This window comes from Brachycentrus maculatus, unplaced genomic scaffold, assembly GCF_059751285.1.
Source record: "Brachycentrus maculatus isolate JH-2025_06_01 unplaced genomic scaffold, ASM5975128v1 h1tg000139l, whole genome shotgun sequence".
NCBI lineage: Eukaryota > Metazoa > Arthropoda > Insecta > Trichoptera > Brachycentridae > Brachycentrus > Brachycentrus maculatus.
The window spans coordinates 199,064-217,866 of NW_028280892.1; the positions used below are offsets into that span (position 1 = coordinate 199,064).

The window sequence follows — 18,803 nt, forward strand, 5'->3', positions numbered from 1 at the left end:
AATTAAAAAGAAATTTCTGCAGCTATTATGGCAAATTTTAGTCAGGTATAAAAACAACAAACATTGCTTTTATGATTCTGTAGAATAAAGGTGATTTGTTGCCCGTTTCTCGGAAAATAACCTGAGAATAGGGTGGTTTTTAATTTACATTAGAATTCCAAAAATGAAGTATTATTTTAATAAATTCAAATTCAATCTTACAGATCGTTAACAATATCCTGGATTGTGTTAAACCACGGGATGCTGTACCTTGCTGACTTTATTCACAACAGGACATCGGCTTTCTATGTATCAGACCACCTGATCATACAAGCTTTCAGCAACTCTTCATATTCTGTGGATACGTTCTTTTGCATCAGGTTTGATATGTGTTATGTACATACTAAGGTGGTGAAAGACGAACAGTAATAACTCGCTAGGACTTTAGTTTATTATAAATAAGTATTCCTTTAGTATATTAATATATTCTATTATTATGTATTCCTTTAGATTATTAATATATTTTTATAATAAGTATGACTTTAGTTTATTATGAATAAGTACTATCCACCTCCGTAGCGCAGTGGTCAGCGCGTTTGGATACCGTGCTGGAGGTCCCGGGTTCGATTCCCAGGGGGGTCAAAATAAATATGGCCGATTTTCACTCTCATATTTATTTAATATAACCCTGGACTGGTACAAGAAGCGCAGGGCTGATCACCTTGCCTTCGTGCAATTAATGATCAAGATAACACTGCGTCGCTGCGATGCAGTGCCCTATGCACCATTGGGTGCGGGTAAGGGTTAGAAGAAGAAGAAATAAGTATTACTAGGTAGCTCTAAGTGAGTGACTGGTTTCTAGGAGAGACAAATCTAGAATGAGCTTGCCTGTCTATGCGGGTATGCACACAATTTCAGCTATGTGTTACACATTCCTTACAATATGCATTTTTGAAAAGTAATATGAATCAGTCATTTACTATAGACTTCCATATTCTTCTTCATCTATGAGATCTCATTATAAAAAGGGGCATTGATTTAAAAAAAAAGGAAAAACCGCCAAAGCGTCTATTTTAGATGCTCGTCTGCAGGTAGGATAGTAAGGATAGGGAAGGTAAATGTGAAAAATACATCACAAACACCCAGAACAACTGAAAATAAATCTTTCTTGAATTCATTTTGCAATTGGCGGGAATCAAACCCGCGACACCAGTTTCGCAGTCGAGCGTCTACCCAACTACGCCACAGCGCCTGCTTAAACTTAGTATAAAAGAGTTATTTTTAATTGGGTAATGGAGGTGGGCAGATTTAAAATAAATTGTATCATTGGACGTATCAAAGGTAATTGCATGACTCATGATAGATAAAGTACTATTTTATAAATAAAAAGTATTGGAAAATATGCCTGCAGCACGGGAAAACCTTGTGAAGAAACATTTATGTAAATAAAAAATCGTAAATATATTTAGAAAATGGAAGGATACAGAAGAGGCCTATATTCAGCAGTGAAGGGCGGAGGGCTCATAAACAAATAGTGAATAATAAATTATTTTATTATTCACTATTTTACAGAGATTATTTGTTTTTTGACATTTCATCAAAGATGAAGAAGAATATGGAAGTCTGGGCATTTACGGGGCTTACGACCGTCATAGGCTGGTTTAAGTGATCACTTTACACACGTGTAACATTCACCAATTCTACCCATTATTGACAACCACACTACTCAAATTCTTGGAAGTTCTATATATATATATATGAACCAATTTAGAAACCTTGTTCATGAATCACTAGAACTTCACTAGAGACATCTATTGGTGAGATGTAAAGAAGCTTTTTACTAAGCAGAAACTCTTATATTAGTATGTGAGATCCGAATTAATTAATTAATATGAAAATAACTCCTGTAATTGGAGATAATCCAGATTTTGTGAACAAGTATTTGGACACACTCAAAATGTTGTAAATCGTAAATATATTTAGAAAATGGAAGGATACAGAAGAGGCCTACATTCAGCAGTGAAGGGCGGAGGGCTCATGAGGAAATAGTGAATAATATATTATTTGTGATTTTACAGAGATTAATTGTTGTCATTCAAATATTTGACTTGACTAACTAACCATCATGCTGTTTCTCCGCAGTGGTAGGCAATAAGGCTCTCTTTTTAACACTTACTGTTTTTTTTCAGTGGGTTTCTTCTTGCATATGGATTTATGGAACTAGAAAAGATGAAGGCCAAAATGGGAAAAAAAGAATCGATATACAAAAAGATGGCACTTATAATCATCGGAACCATACACAGAGCTTTGAGGTAATAAATAACTTTCATCTTAATTTTGATTCACTTACTTACAAAATGCCTTATAGTCAGGTCTAGTGGGAGTAATCGGGAGGTATGTAAGAATAGATGCTTGAATATGGAAGAGACGAAAAATGTTTGCAAGGACAGCGTGGTGTGGCATTCTATTCTATATGACTTACCCTGCAGTGAAGTGGCGTAGTGGTTATTTCTTCTTCAACCCTTATCCGCACCAAATGGTGCATAGAGTACTGCATCATATAAACGCAGTGTTATCTTGATCATTAACACATGAAGGAAAGGTGATCAGCCCACCGTTTCAGGTACCAGATCCAGGGTAATATTGTAAATATTAGGGTGAAAAAATCATTTATAATTATTTATATATAATTGTTATTATGTTATCGATAAGAATCGAACCCGGGACCTCCAGTATGGTAGCCGAGAGTATTGTCCGTTGAAAAATATGAAATTTCTTTTTGTAATAATGGTACACGCTACTCTCTTCTTGTATAGCATTTTTGTAAAAAATAAATAAAAAGTACACATGTTTTAGATTGCTCCCGGCTTACATGGTTTCGCTTGGATGTGCATACGTTGCAACAGCAGCACGCCACAGACAAACCGCATTCTGGACCGTGGAGAGAAATGACATCAACTGCGCTAAATACTGGTGGAGAAATTTGCTATTCATCAACAATTTGTACCCGAAATCTGAAATGTGCATGAGTTGGAGTTGGTATCTCAGCAGCGACATGCAGATCTTCATCTTGGGTATGCTGCTTCTAGTATTAACAACTCCGTAAGTATAATTTTTAGTAATTCTTCTCCCTCTTACTCCTCATTACTGAGGGTTGTGACCTTTGTCAAAGTAATAAATATTCTCCAGTTATCCCTTGACTGCGTTGCTCGTAGCGCTCCATCCGCCGAGGTGCCTGCTGCCTTAACTTGATCGGTCCATCGTGTGGGGGATTTTCCTCTCCCTCTCTTCCCCATCATACTACTGCTCACAACCAGTTGTTCCAGGGCATCATTGTCGCGTGAAATGTATCCAAAGAACTGAAGAATCCGTCGTGTACAGACATTCGTCAAACCATCTAAGTATAACTCCAACCTGAAGCCTATGACTATGCCTATAAGTGATCGCCAACATTGTGGGGACCTGATAAGGCAAATGAAGAAAAAGTAGTTATTAAAATGGTATTAAGTTGTGATTTGGTTATTGTTTTATTCTATTTAATAATTTTTCAGAATGATAACCATATCTTTTCTCTTTTTCAGTGTATTTCCATCAATTTTTCTTATTGTACCTAATTTATTATTATTATTATTATTTTCATTCCAGGTATCTAAAACGTGTGATTTACGGCTTAGTTGGAATTATCATACTGGCAAATTCGTACTTTGCCTATACATCATATTCTATTGGGTTCATACCATTGTAAGTAACTTTTTATTTATTTAAAAAAAATAAAAATAACAGTGCCTACTTCACCCATTAGCCCTTGATTTAGTATTTTATGAAAATGGCACTATATAAATCATGCAAATTTGTTATTATGATTAATATTATCACAGTGGCCTTAGTTAGTTAGGAATTACAGTGGAACCTCTTATCACAAGCAAAATTCGTTCCAGACTTGTAATAGTTAAGCGAAATAATTTTTGTTTTGAATATTGAAAGCATTAACTTTGTGGATCATCTTGATATATTATTTCGAGAAATAAAAATACTTTGTGTTCTGATTCACTCACATTTTTATTTTAACCAACTAGTAATAAATGTAACCCTGAAGAGGGCAACAGGTTGTTGCCGAAACTAGTTGGTTAAAATAAAAATGTGAGTGGATCAGAACACAAAGTATTTTTATTTCTCGAAATAAGAAATACTTTTTGTTTTTACTAGCGCAGAAGTCCCGGCTCACAAGTGCATATAATAAAAAAGGAACTAGCTCTTTCTCTGTGATTCGTTAAGCGAAATGTCGTTCTTTAAGAGAGCAACTTTTTCATTTTTTTTTCCTCATTATGGGAATTACTTGTTACGAGAGGTTCCACTGTAATGTTATTAACTTTTTAGACTAAATGCAGCAAAACAGTGTGTGTGTCTGTGTGTGCTCCTGTATTCATGCAATTATGTCGATCTTTGAAATGTAAGCATTGTTTACAACATTTTGAGTGTGTCCAAATACTTGTTCACAAAATCTGGATTATCTCCAATTACAGGAGTTAATTTCATATTATTTTTTGATATCTCATCAAAGATGAAGAAGAATATGGAAGTCTGGGCATTTACATATATATAGAACTTCCAAGAATTTGAGTAGTGTGGTTGTCAATAATGGGTAGAATTGGTGAATGTTACACGTGTGTAAAGTGATCACTTAAACCAGCCTATGACGGTCGTAAGCCCCGTAAATGCCCAGACTTCCATATTCTTCTTCATCTTTGATGAGACATCAAAAAATAATATGTAAGCATTGTAACCATTTGGATATAAGAAAACATTCATAAACAGGCAAAATAAAACGTTACCATTCAATAATTGTGTAAATGTTTGGTTAATAACACCCTGAACTGGTGCATGTGTATGTGTGTGTGTGTGTGTGTGTGCTTGCATGTGTGTATGATAATGTTTTTTATGATTTTCATTAAAATTGTTTGTATTACGTTAATGTAAGATACCTCCTGGGACGAGTTTTGTGTACCTACAATGTTAATAATTTCTCATACATTTTAATAATTCATATTTATATCGAGCACTGATATGTTTTCTTGGGATTTTCAATATTATCAGCGAATGCATTAAGCATTTTCGCTGTGAACAAAATTTAAGATAATATGTCAAAAATATTTAAACAAGTCTCTCATTGTTTTAATTCATTTTCTAATCGATATTCTTTTGTTGCAGCATAGACAATATTTGGTCATATTACGATGTAGTACACGACAAGCCATGGACAAGGATTGGTCCACATTTTATCGGACTAGCAGCTGGCTATTTCTTGTCACAACACAATAAAAAACTTCCCCTTAGCAAAGTAAGACAATTTTGAACACTTTATCGAATTGTGATTTATCTAATTTAATGATCAGAACACAGAGACATCAAAATTTAGTTTTAAACGCTGCAGCGAGACAAATTTTTGGAATTTGTAAATTCAGTCACATCACCCCACTACTTTAGCACTGGTTAAGCTTTCCCGAAAGGGAATATGAACTCTGTCTACTCATATTAGTTTTTGACATCTCATCAAAGATGAAGAAGAATATGGAAGTTGGGGCATCTTCTCATCTCACCAATAAATGTCTCTAGTGAAGTTCTAGTGATTCAAGAACAATGTTTCTGAATTGGTTCATATACATATATAGAACCAGGTATTTGAGTAGTGTGGTTGTCAATAATGGGTAGAATTGGTGAATGTAAACTGATCATTTAAACCAGCCTATGATGGTTATCAGCCCTGTAAATGCCCAGACTTCCATATTCTTCTTCACCTTTAATGAGATGTCAAAAAATAATATGAAAAATAACTCCTATAATTGGAGATAATCCAGATTTTTTGAACAAGTATTTGGACACACTCAAAATTCTCTGTCTACTCATGTATAAATCGATACATAATATGGCTTCAGACTATCTAAACCAGCTATCCAGTCGAATTTGTTGATAGACGTCTTACGCTTTGATCGGTTACACCAGTTAACATGTTTTATATCAAAATTATTAATGTTTTAATTCATGAGATTTCTTTGACAGCATCATTACGGCGATGTCACACAAACTTTAAGTAAAATTTGGTGGACAAGACAGAAAAATAATCTGAATGGTGGTTTTAGTGTTTAAATACAACCACAGATGGCAGTACAAGTGCCATTTTAGAAATAAATGTCACCGGGCTTTATAGTTATAAGGGCGAGCGTTCATGTATACCCATACTCCTTTGAGGAAACTTTTGTTTTGACAACAACGGACACTCCCGGACAGGTTAACTCATTTGTGGAGGGTCTTCACCAAAAAGTTACATTTCCAATATTGAACAAAAATCCTTTAAATGGAAGTCTATTTTACAACATTTTGAGTGTGTCCAAATACTTGTTCACAAAATCTGGATTATCTCCAATTACAGGAGTTGTGTTCATATTATTTTTTGACATCTCATTAAAGATGAAGAAGAATAAAGGGTCGTAAGCCCCGTAAATGCCCAGACTTCCATATTCTTCTTCATCTTTAATGAGATGTCAAAAAATAATATGAACATAACTCCTGTAATTGGAGATAATCCAGATTTTGTGAACAAGTATTTGGACACACTCAAAATGTTGTAAATAAATTATCTGGTCAAATTATAAGCTTAATAATAAAAATGAAAATGGTATTTTCTGGCGTTTCTCATGTGTGTGATTATAATCCAGGATTCGGATCTCACATACTAATATAAGAGTTTCTGCTTAATAAAAAGCTTCTTTACATCTCACCAATAGATGTCTCTAGTGAAGTTCTAGTGATTCATGAACAAGGTTTCTAAATTGGTTCATATATATAGAACTTCCAAGAATTTGAGTAGTGTGGTTGTCAATAATGGGTAGAATTGGTGAATGTTACATGTGTGTAAAGTGATCACTCAAACCAGCCTATGACGGTCGTAAGCCCCGTAAATGCCCAGACTTCCATATTCTTCTTCATCTTTAATGAGATGTCAAAAAATAATATGAAGTCTATTTTGTTTACTGTATTCTATCGAAACGCAATCTGTTTACTGTATTCTATCGAAATGCAAATCTGTTCTGTTTACTGTATTCTATCGAAATCATTATTAAGGTTGCGACAAAACGTGACCAATCCTGTGTTAAACCAATATGCAATCATTAAATCGTACCAAAATGTAACAATTTTACAAACAAGAATTCCTGGTAAAATGATTAAAGAAACACTTATTTTTATACCACTTGAGTATACTTACTCAAGTAGTATAAAAACAAGTGTTTCTTTAATCATTGTAACATGTCTTACCACAAAGTCAATGCCGAAACAATAAATAGAATTCCTGATTATTTAAAATCATTTATAATGGAAATGTAACGTTTTTGGTGAGGACTTCCACATTTGTATTATTGGATGATATTTTTCAAACGATTTTCATTGCAGGGTACAAAGACTTTCGGTTGGATCATCGGAGTAGGAACGGGTGCAGTTATGATGTTTGGATTTGCTGACAAAGACATGAGTCTATTTGCGAGCACTATTTACATGGGATTCAGTAGATCATTTTGGGCTGTCAGCGTAGCCTGGCTCATGTTAGCTTGTCTCTCTGGAAATGGAGGTAAAGTAACCTTATATTAATTTAAGCAGAGGGCTGATCACCTTTCCTTCATGTATAAACGATCAAGATAACACTGCGTTTATGTGACAGTGCCCTATGCACCATTTGGTGTGCGGATAAGGGTTTTATATATATATATATATATATATATATATATATATATATATATATATATATATATATATATATATATATATATATATATATTAATTCAAACCATATCCGCTCCCTTTGTGGAGTATATGGAGTCCATAAACTGTCCCCATGCTTTTCTGTCGGCTGCCAGCTCCCTTGCATTCTCCCAAGTCAAGTCCGCGTCCAGAAGTTCAGAGAGAGCTATCGACGAATCGTCAGCAGTAATCCTCCTGGGCGGCGCGAACTTGATGAATTGCTAAAGAGGCAAGCTTGATGGCGGCTCTTAGGAGGCATGCGGAGTACATGACCTAGCCAACTGAATCACCTTAAGAATTTTAAGCGTGCAGTGGTTTTATTTTATAAGGAATGAGGAGATAAGGCATGGGACACAGCAAATCCTTTCAAGTAACCTTATATATTTTTAAAATCATAAAATGTTGACATCACCACTATACAGAACTTTAAAATGGCCGCCAATGTATCAGATTACTAATTAAATATATGTATAAGCTTTTGAATGAGCAGTGTTCTCAGACAGCGCATATCGTGCCAGCCCGAGCACTGCTCGCGTGTTTCGACTTATTTGCATTATTCTTCTTCTGTGCGTGTCATGTCAGTTCCCCCTGACGTCAACTATCACTTGAGAGTAATTGTCCTTGTCTTGGGCAGCTTTAAACAGCGCCTCGACGGTCCTGATCCCCGTCCAATCTCTTATATTCCGGATATATTTTATTTGCATAATATGTATAAGATGAGCAACTGAATTGATCTCACTTGCTGCCACTTAACCGATTTTAATGGAATTTTTTGAAAATTCTTTGATTAAGACCAAATTTGTTATCTTTTTATTATTATTCTTATTTTTACAGTTAGACTTGCTTTTATTTTAAATTTTTTATTGCTTCTATTTTGTTTTTTAGAACTGGACAACTTTAAACTCTTTAGTTCTATTTTTGTGAAACATGAAGTGGTTAATTTTTATGATTTTCATTTTACAGGAATCATCAATGACTTCTTGTCTCTGAAAATGTGGATTCCTTTGGGCCGCATATCATACTGCGTGTACCTGATCAACCCGATGGTAATCAGGACCTTTTCCAGCTTCACTGACAGCACATGGGAAGCCGGCGTCGCCCCTGCTGTAAGTATGATGCACAGTGAAACCTCTATCTATAGTTCCTCGAACGGTATCTTTACTCGATTGTATCTCCTTGTGTATTGACTTCTTAATCCCGCATTCATAGTTTATTTCAATAGGTCCCTTGAAAAACGATAGAAGTTTCACTGTATAGATATGAAATGTATACCGAGAGCGACACCGAGATGTGTTCCAGCACGAGAGCTGTTTCCCAACTGACCGTTTGAGATCCTTACCATCGCCTCTTGTTTTTACATCGCGGCAGGCTAATGTAAGGAGAACAGCTCTCAGATGGACTAATCTTGATACGTGGGGTTATCTTAACGGAGTGATTATATATAATATAATAATAAAACCCTTATCCGCACCCCAATGGTGCATAGGGCACTGCTTTATATAAACGCAGTGTTATCTTGATCGTTTACACATGAAGGAAAGGTGATCAGCCCCCCGCTTCAGGACCAGTCCAGGGTAATATTGAATAAATATTACAGTGAAAAAAATCACTTATATTTATTTGACCCCCCTGGGAATCGAACCCGGGACCTCCAGAACGGTAGCCGAGCGTGCTGACCATTACACTACGGAGGCGGACAAAAATGCGGTGATTATATATGCAGCAGGATTTCTATAATTCGAACACTGTAAGTTTACACTCTGTTCAAACTAGTGGAGCGTTCGGATTACAGTACAGAGAATCTGTAGGGTATTTTTATCAAATAAAACAAGTCAATGAAGATTGTCTGTGATTCTGTCGATGGTCTCTAATTTTATCTTTTTTCAGATTGTCTATGGACTTGGTTTCGTGACGTTGAGCTTCCTGCTTGGTTTTGCTTTTACAATCCTGTTTGAATCCCCGTTTTTCCGCATGATAAAGCTGGTTTCGGGGAAAGCCGTCAAACATAATTCCCAAGTGGAAAAGGAATTGAAAGTTGACAGTAGTACTGGTGACATTAAAAAAGAATTGTGATGAATAATATAAGTAGAATGTTTTATTTTATTTTTAAACTATTTTTTTACAATTTGTACAGTGGAACCTCTCATAACAAGCAAAAAAAATGTGAAAAAATTGCTCTCTTAGCAGGCGAAATTTCGCATGAGTTACAGAGAAAAGGCAAGTCCCTTTTTCACAACATTCACTTGTGAACCGGGACTTCCGCGCTAGTTAAAATAAAAATGTTTCGCTTAACAAGTAAGATTCTGGAACGAATTTTCCTTTTTATGAGAGGTTTCACTGTATTTCTTATCAAATTTGCATTCAACTTTTGTCTAGAAAACACATTGTTTTAAAACAAAGGTAGTGAAATTATGGAAAAATGTGTTCCTTGAAATAGTATTGAATAAAAACTGATTTTCTTTATCTTTTTGTTCTTATTTGTAATTGGTGCTTAAAATTCAAATAATTTTTTGACATCGCATCAAAGATGAAGAAGAATATGGAAGTCTGGGCATTTACGGGGCTGACGACCGTCATAGGCTGGTTTAAGTGATCACTTTACACACGTGAAACATTCACCAATTATACCCATTATTGACAACCACACTACTCAAATTCTTCTATATATATATATGAACCAACTTTGAAACATTATTCTTGAATCACTAGAACTTCACTAGAGACATCTATTGGTGAGATGAAACGTGTGTAAAGTGATCACTTAAACCAGCCTATGACGGTTGTCAGCCCTGTAAATGCCCAGACTTCCATGTTTTTCTTCATCTTTAATGAGATGTCAAAAAATGATATGAAAATAGCTCCTGTAATTGGAGATAATCCAGATTTAGTAAACAAGTATTTGGACACACTCAAAATGTTGAAAAATTGAAATTCCCAAAATTTGGTCCACCCTGCCGACTGCGCCCATATTTTTTGAGTAACCAATAACAATTGCTGTCGTTTCTTTATATATAGTGCCCTTGAGGTATTTTTTTACGAAAATGGCGCTATATAAGTTATCCAATTTTATTATCTATTATTATTATTATTATATTGACATGTTCGGTAGTCAATTTTTTGGCTTACTTCCATTTCGCTCTCATGCATATTGGTCAGCATTATTACTTCCCTCTTGTCTTTCCATTTGACTGCCATAAGAGATCTAGATGCGTAATACTCTATGTCACCTTTTTTCACTTTGGCTTTGTCAAAATTGGGCATATTTTTTCTATCGGTTCTGGCCGTTCCGCAAGCGTTTGTTCCATTCACAAAAAGAAAATCAAAAAGTGTCGGGTCTGTATACCAATAATCCATGTATAATTGATTGCCCTTGTCCAAAAAGTCAGTACTATAGGACCCGATATGCCTATATCAGCATTCAAAATTATGTCAGATTCTAAGCCGTGTAAATAATGGTATCTGGTAAGTACATCACAAAATACGAAAATCTTTATACCAAAGTGATGCCTTTTTGATAGTATATACATTTTGAACGCCAAATGACCTTTCCATAAAATAAGGCTTTCATCAATCCATATGTAACAACTGTACAGTCATAGGACCGCGCAGGTTATAAACTTAAAGCGGTATTACACAAATCGACCAATAAATTATAAGGAGAGTGTTATATTACCATACTACAAAGTTAAAATTGCTTTTAACATACAAAATACACTCATATTTATTTTAACCCTCCCGGGAAAGAGTCCGGGGCCTCCAGTACCGCAGGTAGCTAAACGCACTAAACATCACGCTACGGAACACAAAATTGGATACAAAATATTGATTTATGACATGGATAAGGCGGCTTTTGGCTGTAGTAAAGTTTCATGTTCCTCTAGAATCTGATTGCACGTTTTAATGGAGTTTAAAATGTTGGGAAGGTCCCAATGCTTCTTCAGGATAGCGTGGTCCAATGTAAACCTCCCCTGTCGAATGCACTGGGTGGCAGTGCAATGCGCCACAGACTTCAGCTGCATTCCGATATCGTGGATTATAGTATGGAGGTATTTTTCATATTCGTTTATCGATTGAATTTCTGCAACATAAAAATGTATATTAAGATTTGTAGAAACTAAACTGCCATCTGAATGCAGAATATCCTAACTGCATACACGGAAAATGGACATTTGAAGGTTAGTTCTTTCAATCATCTAATAAAGGATTTTTCAATAGCAATGACACAATTTTAATGGTTACATTGGCAAAACTGTTTATTATTTTTTGAAGTTTCTCCTCAGTACCCAAGTATTTGAACCACTATTAGACCACGTCCAAGTATTTGAAATACTTGATCATACCAAGTCTTTCTCAGTCTTGTTTCTATTTCTAACTAAATTTGTCTCATATATTTGTTTTACTGTTTTATCCTCACTCATTCGATTCACATACCCAAACTGTCTCAACACACCTTTCATAATTTTATCGATAATGCTTATCTTAACCTTGCATTAACACGGTTTTGATTTTATTTTATTTTGTGATTTTTTTTGGAGTAGGTAGATGTTTGGTATGATAAAAATCTTACCTATAGTAAAATTTGGAGAGTCAAAATTAATGCATTTGAGTCCGTAAATGACGGGTATTTTATTATCTGCTGGTCTTATCAAACCGGAGGAAAGCAGCTCGTATCCGGCCTGCGAGGACATATCCAAGCCCGATAAACTGAAATCAATTTTAGATATGTACAGGAGAGTGTGAATACAGGATAAGTTAAAATAATGGCTGATTTCAACCCAATCCTCACATTTTACATTAGTTATGGTATTTTACATCAATTATGACATTTTATGCCACATTTTACATAAGTTATGACATTTTATGATGCATTTTACATAAATTATGACGTTTTACATCAGTTATGATATTTTATGTCGCATTTTACATAAGTTATGACATTTTATGACACATTATACATAAGTTATGACGTTTTACAACAGTCATGATATTTTACGTAAGTCATGACATTTTATGACACATTTTACATAAATTATAACATTTTATGATATATTTTACATAAGTTAGGACATTTTACATTAATTATGACGTTTTACATCAGTTATGACATTTTATGCCACATTTTACATAAGTTATGACATTTCATGACACATTTTACATAAGCTATACAATATCTAAGAGTTTACTGCATCAAATTGATGGATAGATCTGAAAAAAGTACATCGAGGGTCTTGAAAGATGTTTTTCAAACATTGGAGACTTAACTTTTAAATGTGTACAGAGTGATGAAAATGAAATACATACACAATGTGATAGCCCTGCGCTTCATGTACCAGACCAGAGTAATAGTAAATAAGTAGGGAAAAACCACTAATATTTTACAAATAAAATCATTAAGTATTTATACTTACTCAAACATCTTCTTCTGATGAGCGGATTGCATATATCCAACTACTCTGTCAATTTTATCTCTGGTAACATGCTTGAAACTCGCCTTCTCAACAATTTTCCCATTTGCAAAATATGTATCTGTGGCCGCACCGAATTTTCCATGGATTTTATAGGCGCGGGTGGGTTTGGCTCGGTGGAGTTTCATCGTGAGCTTTGTACCTTTATTTATTCCCAGCACTGCAAAAAATCAGGTTCAATGATACATAACACATCATATCAATAATATATTATTTAAATGCAAGGCTGAGATAAGCATTATTGTTAAAATTAATACATTGTTTGTGGGATAATTTACACACTGTTGGTAGAGAGTGGGAGACACTTATAAGCGTTCTATTTGCTTACTTTTGGTAGAGCGCGAGATACGCCAAAAAACATTGAATCAATTGGGATCGTGTTTACAAATTTTAATATACGTGTGAATGTGTGTAGTAAATAATAAAGGAATAAAGTTAATCCCTAAAAAACAATACAATACAATACAATAGATGTAATGGATTCAATAGCTTATATTAATCAAGATTTGTAAAAAACGATATATAAAAAAGAGACTAAAATTAAATATGCTGATCTTTATATATAAATTACCTAAATATTTTAAGGATAAAATAAGACTGCCATTGTTGAAAAAAACCGAGTCACAAAATTGTTTAATGTATAAGGATTTGAAAATGTATGATGAGATGCCTGAATGTATTAAGAATGAAAAGAGTGAAAGAATTTAAAAATAAATGTTTTGTTTACTGTAAGAAGATGTAAATATATAATTATATATGATGTAAATTAAGCGTCAATAATGGTTTATATTAGTGTAATATAAGCTAATTAAAGAAGAAAAAAAAACATACTTTAAAACGAACTATGTGAAAAATTCATAGCGATCGAATTACTTGGAATTTCAAATAGAAAATTTCAGGACAATCGCTACAACAGCATGCAAACAATACTACACGTCACTATCATAGCACTATTCACACACTTATAACTGCATAAACTGTTGATCACATGAGATCACATGGTAGACCAAGTTTTGTTTTATGTAGTTGTGTAAGTGTAAGAATAGTGCTATCGTAGTGAAGTGTAGTATTGTTTACATGTCATAGTGATTGTCCTGACGAAGAGACGGGTACGTCTCGAAACCGGTAGACAAAATATCTCGGTGAGTGGTTATTTACTAATATATCTTATTTATTGTAACTGCAGGCAGTTGGTAGAATTCCATAATGAATTATTGGGTAATTTATCCAAAATTAAATACGGTTAATGGATTGAATTCTACTTTATTTACATATATGATATATGACGCGTTTCATCTTATTAGGACATTATCAAACACTGACTCAAGTCAGTCAATGTCCTAATAAAACTAAACGCGTCATATATGTAAAAATCATATATCGCTCACTCCTTTCAAGAATGTCATAAATCAAAAATCGACAAATTTCAGTTGTACATGTTTTCGGAATTCCCAAAACATGTACTATATCCCAGCAAAAGCGGCATATTTTTAACTTATTATTTACCCGCTACAGGTCAGAAAGTGTTGTTTTTGCATTTTGAAAAAAAGGCATTGTTTAATTATTTTTTTAAAAATACCAAATACTTTTCAAATGGAGAAAAAACCTTCAGGTTTTACCTAAAAAGATCTGTTGCACAGTAAAAAGTTCAATTAGTGGCTTGATATTTATTTTTAAAACATTGTATTACATTTTTAAACTTTAAAAACGTTATCTTGAAAAATCATGTTTTTTGAGTTATGACGTTCTTGAAAGGAGTGAGCGATATATGATATGTGACGCGTTTCGTCTTATAGGACATTATCAAACACTGACTTGAGTCAATGAACTCAAGTGGTATAAAAACAGGTGTTTCCTTAATCATTTTAGGGTTAATAATATTGAGAATATAGAAAATTTCAATTCGGAAATACCTAGAACTCCGCTGGTGTTGTAATCAACATACGTCACATAGCTGATCTGAAAGTCAGCATCCTGAAACCGAGGACCCGTAACCAGCGGATGATCCGTCAAGTCTGGAGCCAGATTCACTTTCATTGGGGAGTTTGTGGCGCCGGATATCACGACCATCGGCCGGGGAGGTCGATCGTCTAATGTGTTGAGATCTGAAAAAAGTGGTTCAAACTGCTTGAAATCACAAACCATGACATACCCAATATTGAGGCTCTACTCGCATGCAGGAAACAACGAGGTACTAAGGTGGAGACTGACCGGAGCATTTCGTCATAGCATAACGTTGTAACGTCGCTCACAGCGAGCATCCGAAACTATGGATGGAGCGCTCGCCTCGCTGTACTAACGTGTTATGTTACGATGAAATGCTCCGGCCAGTCTCCACCTTTAAGCAATAATAAAAGCTCACATTTTAGCAAAATCCTTAAATAAAGACATTTAACCTTTCCAGGGGTACAATAATTGATGTCCGACTTTCTCTGGGGAGTGGGTTTTTTTTTACATTAAATATGTATTTCTTTAAATAAAATCTTTGTATTATGAATATAGAAATTATGTAATATTAAACCATATCCGCTCCCTAGGTGGAGTATGTGGAGTCCATAAACTGTCTCCAGGCTTTTTTGTCGGGTGCCAGCTCCCTTGCATCCTCCCAAGTCGGAAAGGTTTAAAAAAAAAGTGCAAAATGTTTTTTAAGAACTTTATACACAATATCAGTAAAAAAAATCAAGATACATGCTAGCTGTCACTATATAATTCAAATGTGTTGCCTCGGTGCTCCCCACAAATTGAATGTGCGTCGTAAATTTTACGAATGACCCGTAATCAAGGGTTAAATAAAGTATGTGCAATAAACGGACACTATGAAATATATTAAGATGTTTATATTTTGAAGTTACAGCGCAAACGCAATAATTTAATATTGATAATTGAAAATTATTCAAATATTTCATAAATACAAAAGAATACAGACTTGCGTAAAGACACTCATTTTTCATAGCTCGTAAACTGTTCAATTTATTCCACAAAGACTATTTGGTAAATGTTAATTACCTAAGTTTGTGTAGATTTAAAATATTGCTTAGATTGTTTATCGAAGAGACTGATTTTAGCTCCTTTTTCTTGTAGACGTATCACTCATGTAGTACATGCTTGCTAACTTTTTACTTTTTCATCTTTTTATGTTTTTAAGTTTTTAATTATATTTTTTTTTAAAAGTTTTTTTTAGTATTCTTATAGTCAAGTATTTTTTGTATTTTATATTAACACTATTATTCTATTATTTTTGACATCTCATCAAAGACGAAGAAGAATATGGAAGTCTGGGCATTTACGGGGCTGACGACCGTCATAGGCTGGTTTGAGTGATCACTTTACACACGTGTAACATTCACCAATTCTACCCATTATTGACAACCACACTAATCAAATTCTTGGAAGTTCTGTATATATGAACCAATTTAGAAACCTTGTTCTTGAATCACTAGAACTTCACTAGAGACATCTATTGGTGAGATGTAAAGATGCTTTTTAATAAGGAGAAACTCTTATTTTAGGATGTGAGGTCCGAATCCTGGATTATAATCACACACATGAGAAACGCCAGAAAATATCATTTTCATTTTTTTTATTTAAGCTTATAATTTGACCGGACAATTTATTTACAACATTTGACACACTCAAAATGTTGTACTATTATTCTAGTTCTACTTGTAATACCTATATCCTTATACCCTTAACTATGACCTGAATTATATTTTAATACCCACATACAGGCCATGCCTTTGTGGGATCTTTTTTTGTATTTATTTTTTTTTCATATTTTTATGTATTTGAATTTGTTATGTTTGGATAATGCAATAGAATTTAAAATAAAGAAAAAAATAGTTATATTCGATTCGTGAATACAGTCATTAATATTACAAATAAATAAAATTAATACATAAGTACTCTTCAAGATAGGAAAACAATAATAATTACACTGCACAAACCTCGACATAAGTTTGCTTTGATTGTACTAATAACTTTATTTACAGATATACCAACGGGTTTGTAAACACAAAGTACACCATTCAAAGCCTTCAGTGCGAGTCTGGGGTCCCGCAGAAGTACCATTTTATTAAATATATCAAATAATATACATATATTGACAGGATCAAAAATGTGCAAACTGAAATTGCTGGAAAGTAAGGTTATGTTCGGTTATGTTTATATTTTTGACACATGACGTATATTTGATAATGTTCCAAAAGTCAATGTGATCACCATGCCAGAAGTTGGTGGGGCACACACGTAAAATGTGAAAGCATGATTTTATATTTTTCCTACCTCGACTCTCGATAGAATGACAATGAAATAGAGAAAACATTGGATTTAAAAAGCGTTATTATTAACTTAATTGTAGTAAGTCTTATTGTACCACTCCACGTTAGAATAATAGTTAATTAATTAAACCATATCCGCTCCCTAGGTGGAGCATATGGAGTCCACAAACTGTCTCTAGGCTTTTCTGTCGGCTGCCAGCTCCCTTGCATCCTCCCAAGTCAGATTCGCGTCCCAAAGTTCTGACGAGAACTGCCGACGAATTGTCAGCAGTGAATAATTAAAGAAAAATTAAATATATTTAATTTTTTGTGTCACAGTCACCTCAAAAACATTTAACAATTGCACGTCAAAATATATTTTTTTATTTTAGAAAGGTGTATTTTAATAATATTTTTATTATTAGTGGTAAAATAACAAATTTATATTTTTTTGTGATATCAGAAATTATTTTCAATATGTATAATAACAACAACAAAAATATATGCATACGAGATTACCAATTGTCATCATTTTCTCTATTCGTCCTACACTTTTGCTTCAAATTTACATTCTAATTTACGTCGAAATTTATTGGAACCCCGGTAGGTACTCTCAATTCTGTATTGATCATCTGTTGGATATGACCAATTCCAAATTGTGAACGTACTTCATTAGAAAAAGACAACATCAGAAAAGAGCTGCGTTCGAAAAAACTATTAGACAGTTTGATCAGTCTAGTATTTATTTATAAAAAAATTGTTTACATATTACATGGCTCATTTATATATTTAATATAAACAAAAAATCCCATAAAAGGATCAACTGTACGTGGGTATACAACATAATACGCTTCGGTATGAAGTTTACAGAGATCATTTAAACTAGAAAAAAGACAAAGAATAAATATAAATGAAATATTATTAGCAGATGTTAAACATGAAACAGTAAAATAAAAATAATTTCTGATTATGAAATAACAGAAAACTAACGAAAAAATCTATTAAAATTTATACTGACATACAAATATGTATTTAATATGTTTTCAAACTGAATTCGCAAATTAAGGGTAATTAAATTCAGCTTTCCGGTTTGAGTTATTTGCTAAAATACTTAATACCATCGAAAATCTAAAAACTCAAAAATTATAACAATGGTAATAAGATTATTATTATAATAACCCACATACCTTTACGTGTGTCCGCGGCAGTCTAGCATTTTGTCTCCTTGTTTATAATATATATTTGGCCATTTTCACATGATTTCTTCAACAATTTTGTAATAAAGAGCAATTGATTTTCGTTTTATGTTGTG

At 33.7% G+C, this 18,803-nt stretch overlaps 2 protein-coding genes across 4 annotated transcripts in view; one reads left to right on the forward strand and one right to left on the reverse strand.

Annotated features, from left to right (window-relative positions):
- LOC148309076 (nose resistant to fluoxetine protein 6-like) overlaps positions 1–10,233 on the forward strand; it is a 28,661-nt gene extending 18,428 nt beyond the window's left edge. For both annotated transcript variants that reach the window (XM_088260625.1, XM_088260624.1), the window contains exons 7-14: positions 204–359; positions 2,169–2,291; positions 2,836–3,081; positions 3,625–3,720; positions 5,188–5,317; positions 7,426–7,600; positions 8,734–8,876; positions 9,658–10,233. In XM_088260625.1, the coding sequence (XP_088116751.1) occupies positions 204–359; positions 2,169–2,291; positions 2,836–3,081; positions 3,625–3,720; positions 5,188–5,317; positions 7,426–7,600; positions 8,734–8,876; positions 9,658–9,843 (1,255 nt within the window). In that variant the 3' untranslated portion in view covers positions 9,844–10,233. The remainder of the gene's footprint in view (positions 1–203; positions 360–2,168; positions 2,292–2,835; positions 3,082–3,624; positions 3,721–5,187; positions 5,318–7,425; positions 7,601–8,733; positions 8,877–9,657) is intronic.
- Positions 10,234–10,380: 147 nt separating this feature from the next.
- Positions 10,381–18,792, reverse strand: LOC148309078 (pseudouridylate synthase TRUB2, mitochondrial-like). Of its 2 annotated transcripts, none has more exons than XM_088260629.1 (5): positions 18,679–18,792; positions 15,149–15,340; positions 13,179–13,395; positions 12,338–12,474; positions 10,381–11,848 (listed from the first exon to the last, which is right to left on the reverse strand). In XM_088260629.1, the coding sequence occupies exons 2-5, from the start codon at positions 15,303–15,305 to the stop codon at positions 11,598–11,600; spliced, it is 762 nt and encodes a 253-aa protein (XP_088116755.1). In that variant the 5' UTR covers positions 15,306–15,340; positions 18,679–18,792; the 3' UTR covers positions 10,381–11,597. The 2 variants fall into 2 exon arrangements, with proteins under 2 accessions (XP_088116755.1, XP_088116754.1); XM_088260628.1 differs by lacking the exon at positions 18,679–18,792 and adding an exon at positions 17,180–17,415.
- Between the last annotated feature and the right edge of the window lie 11 nt (positions 18,793–18,803).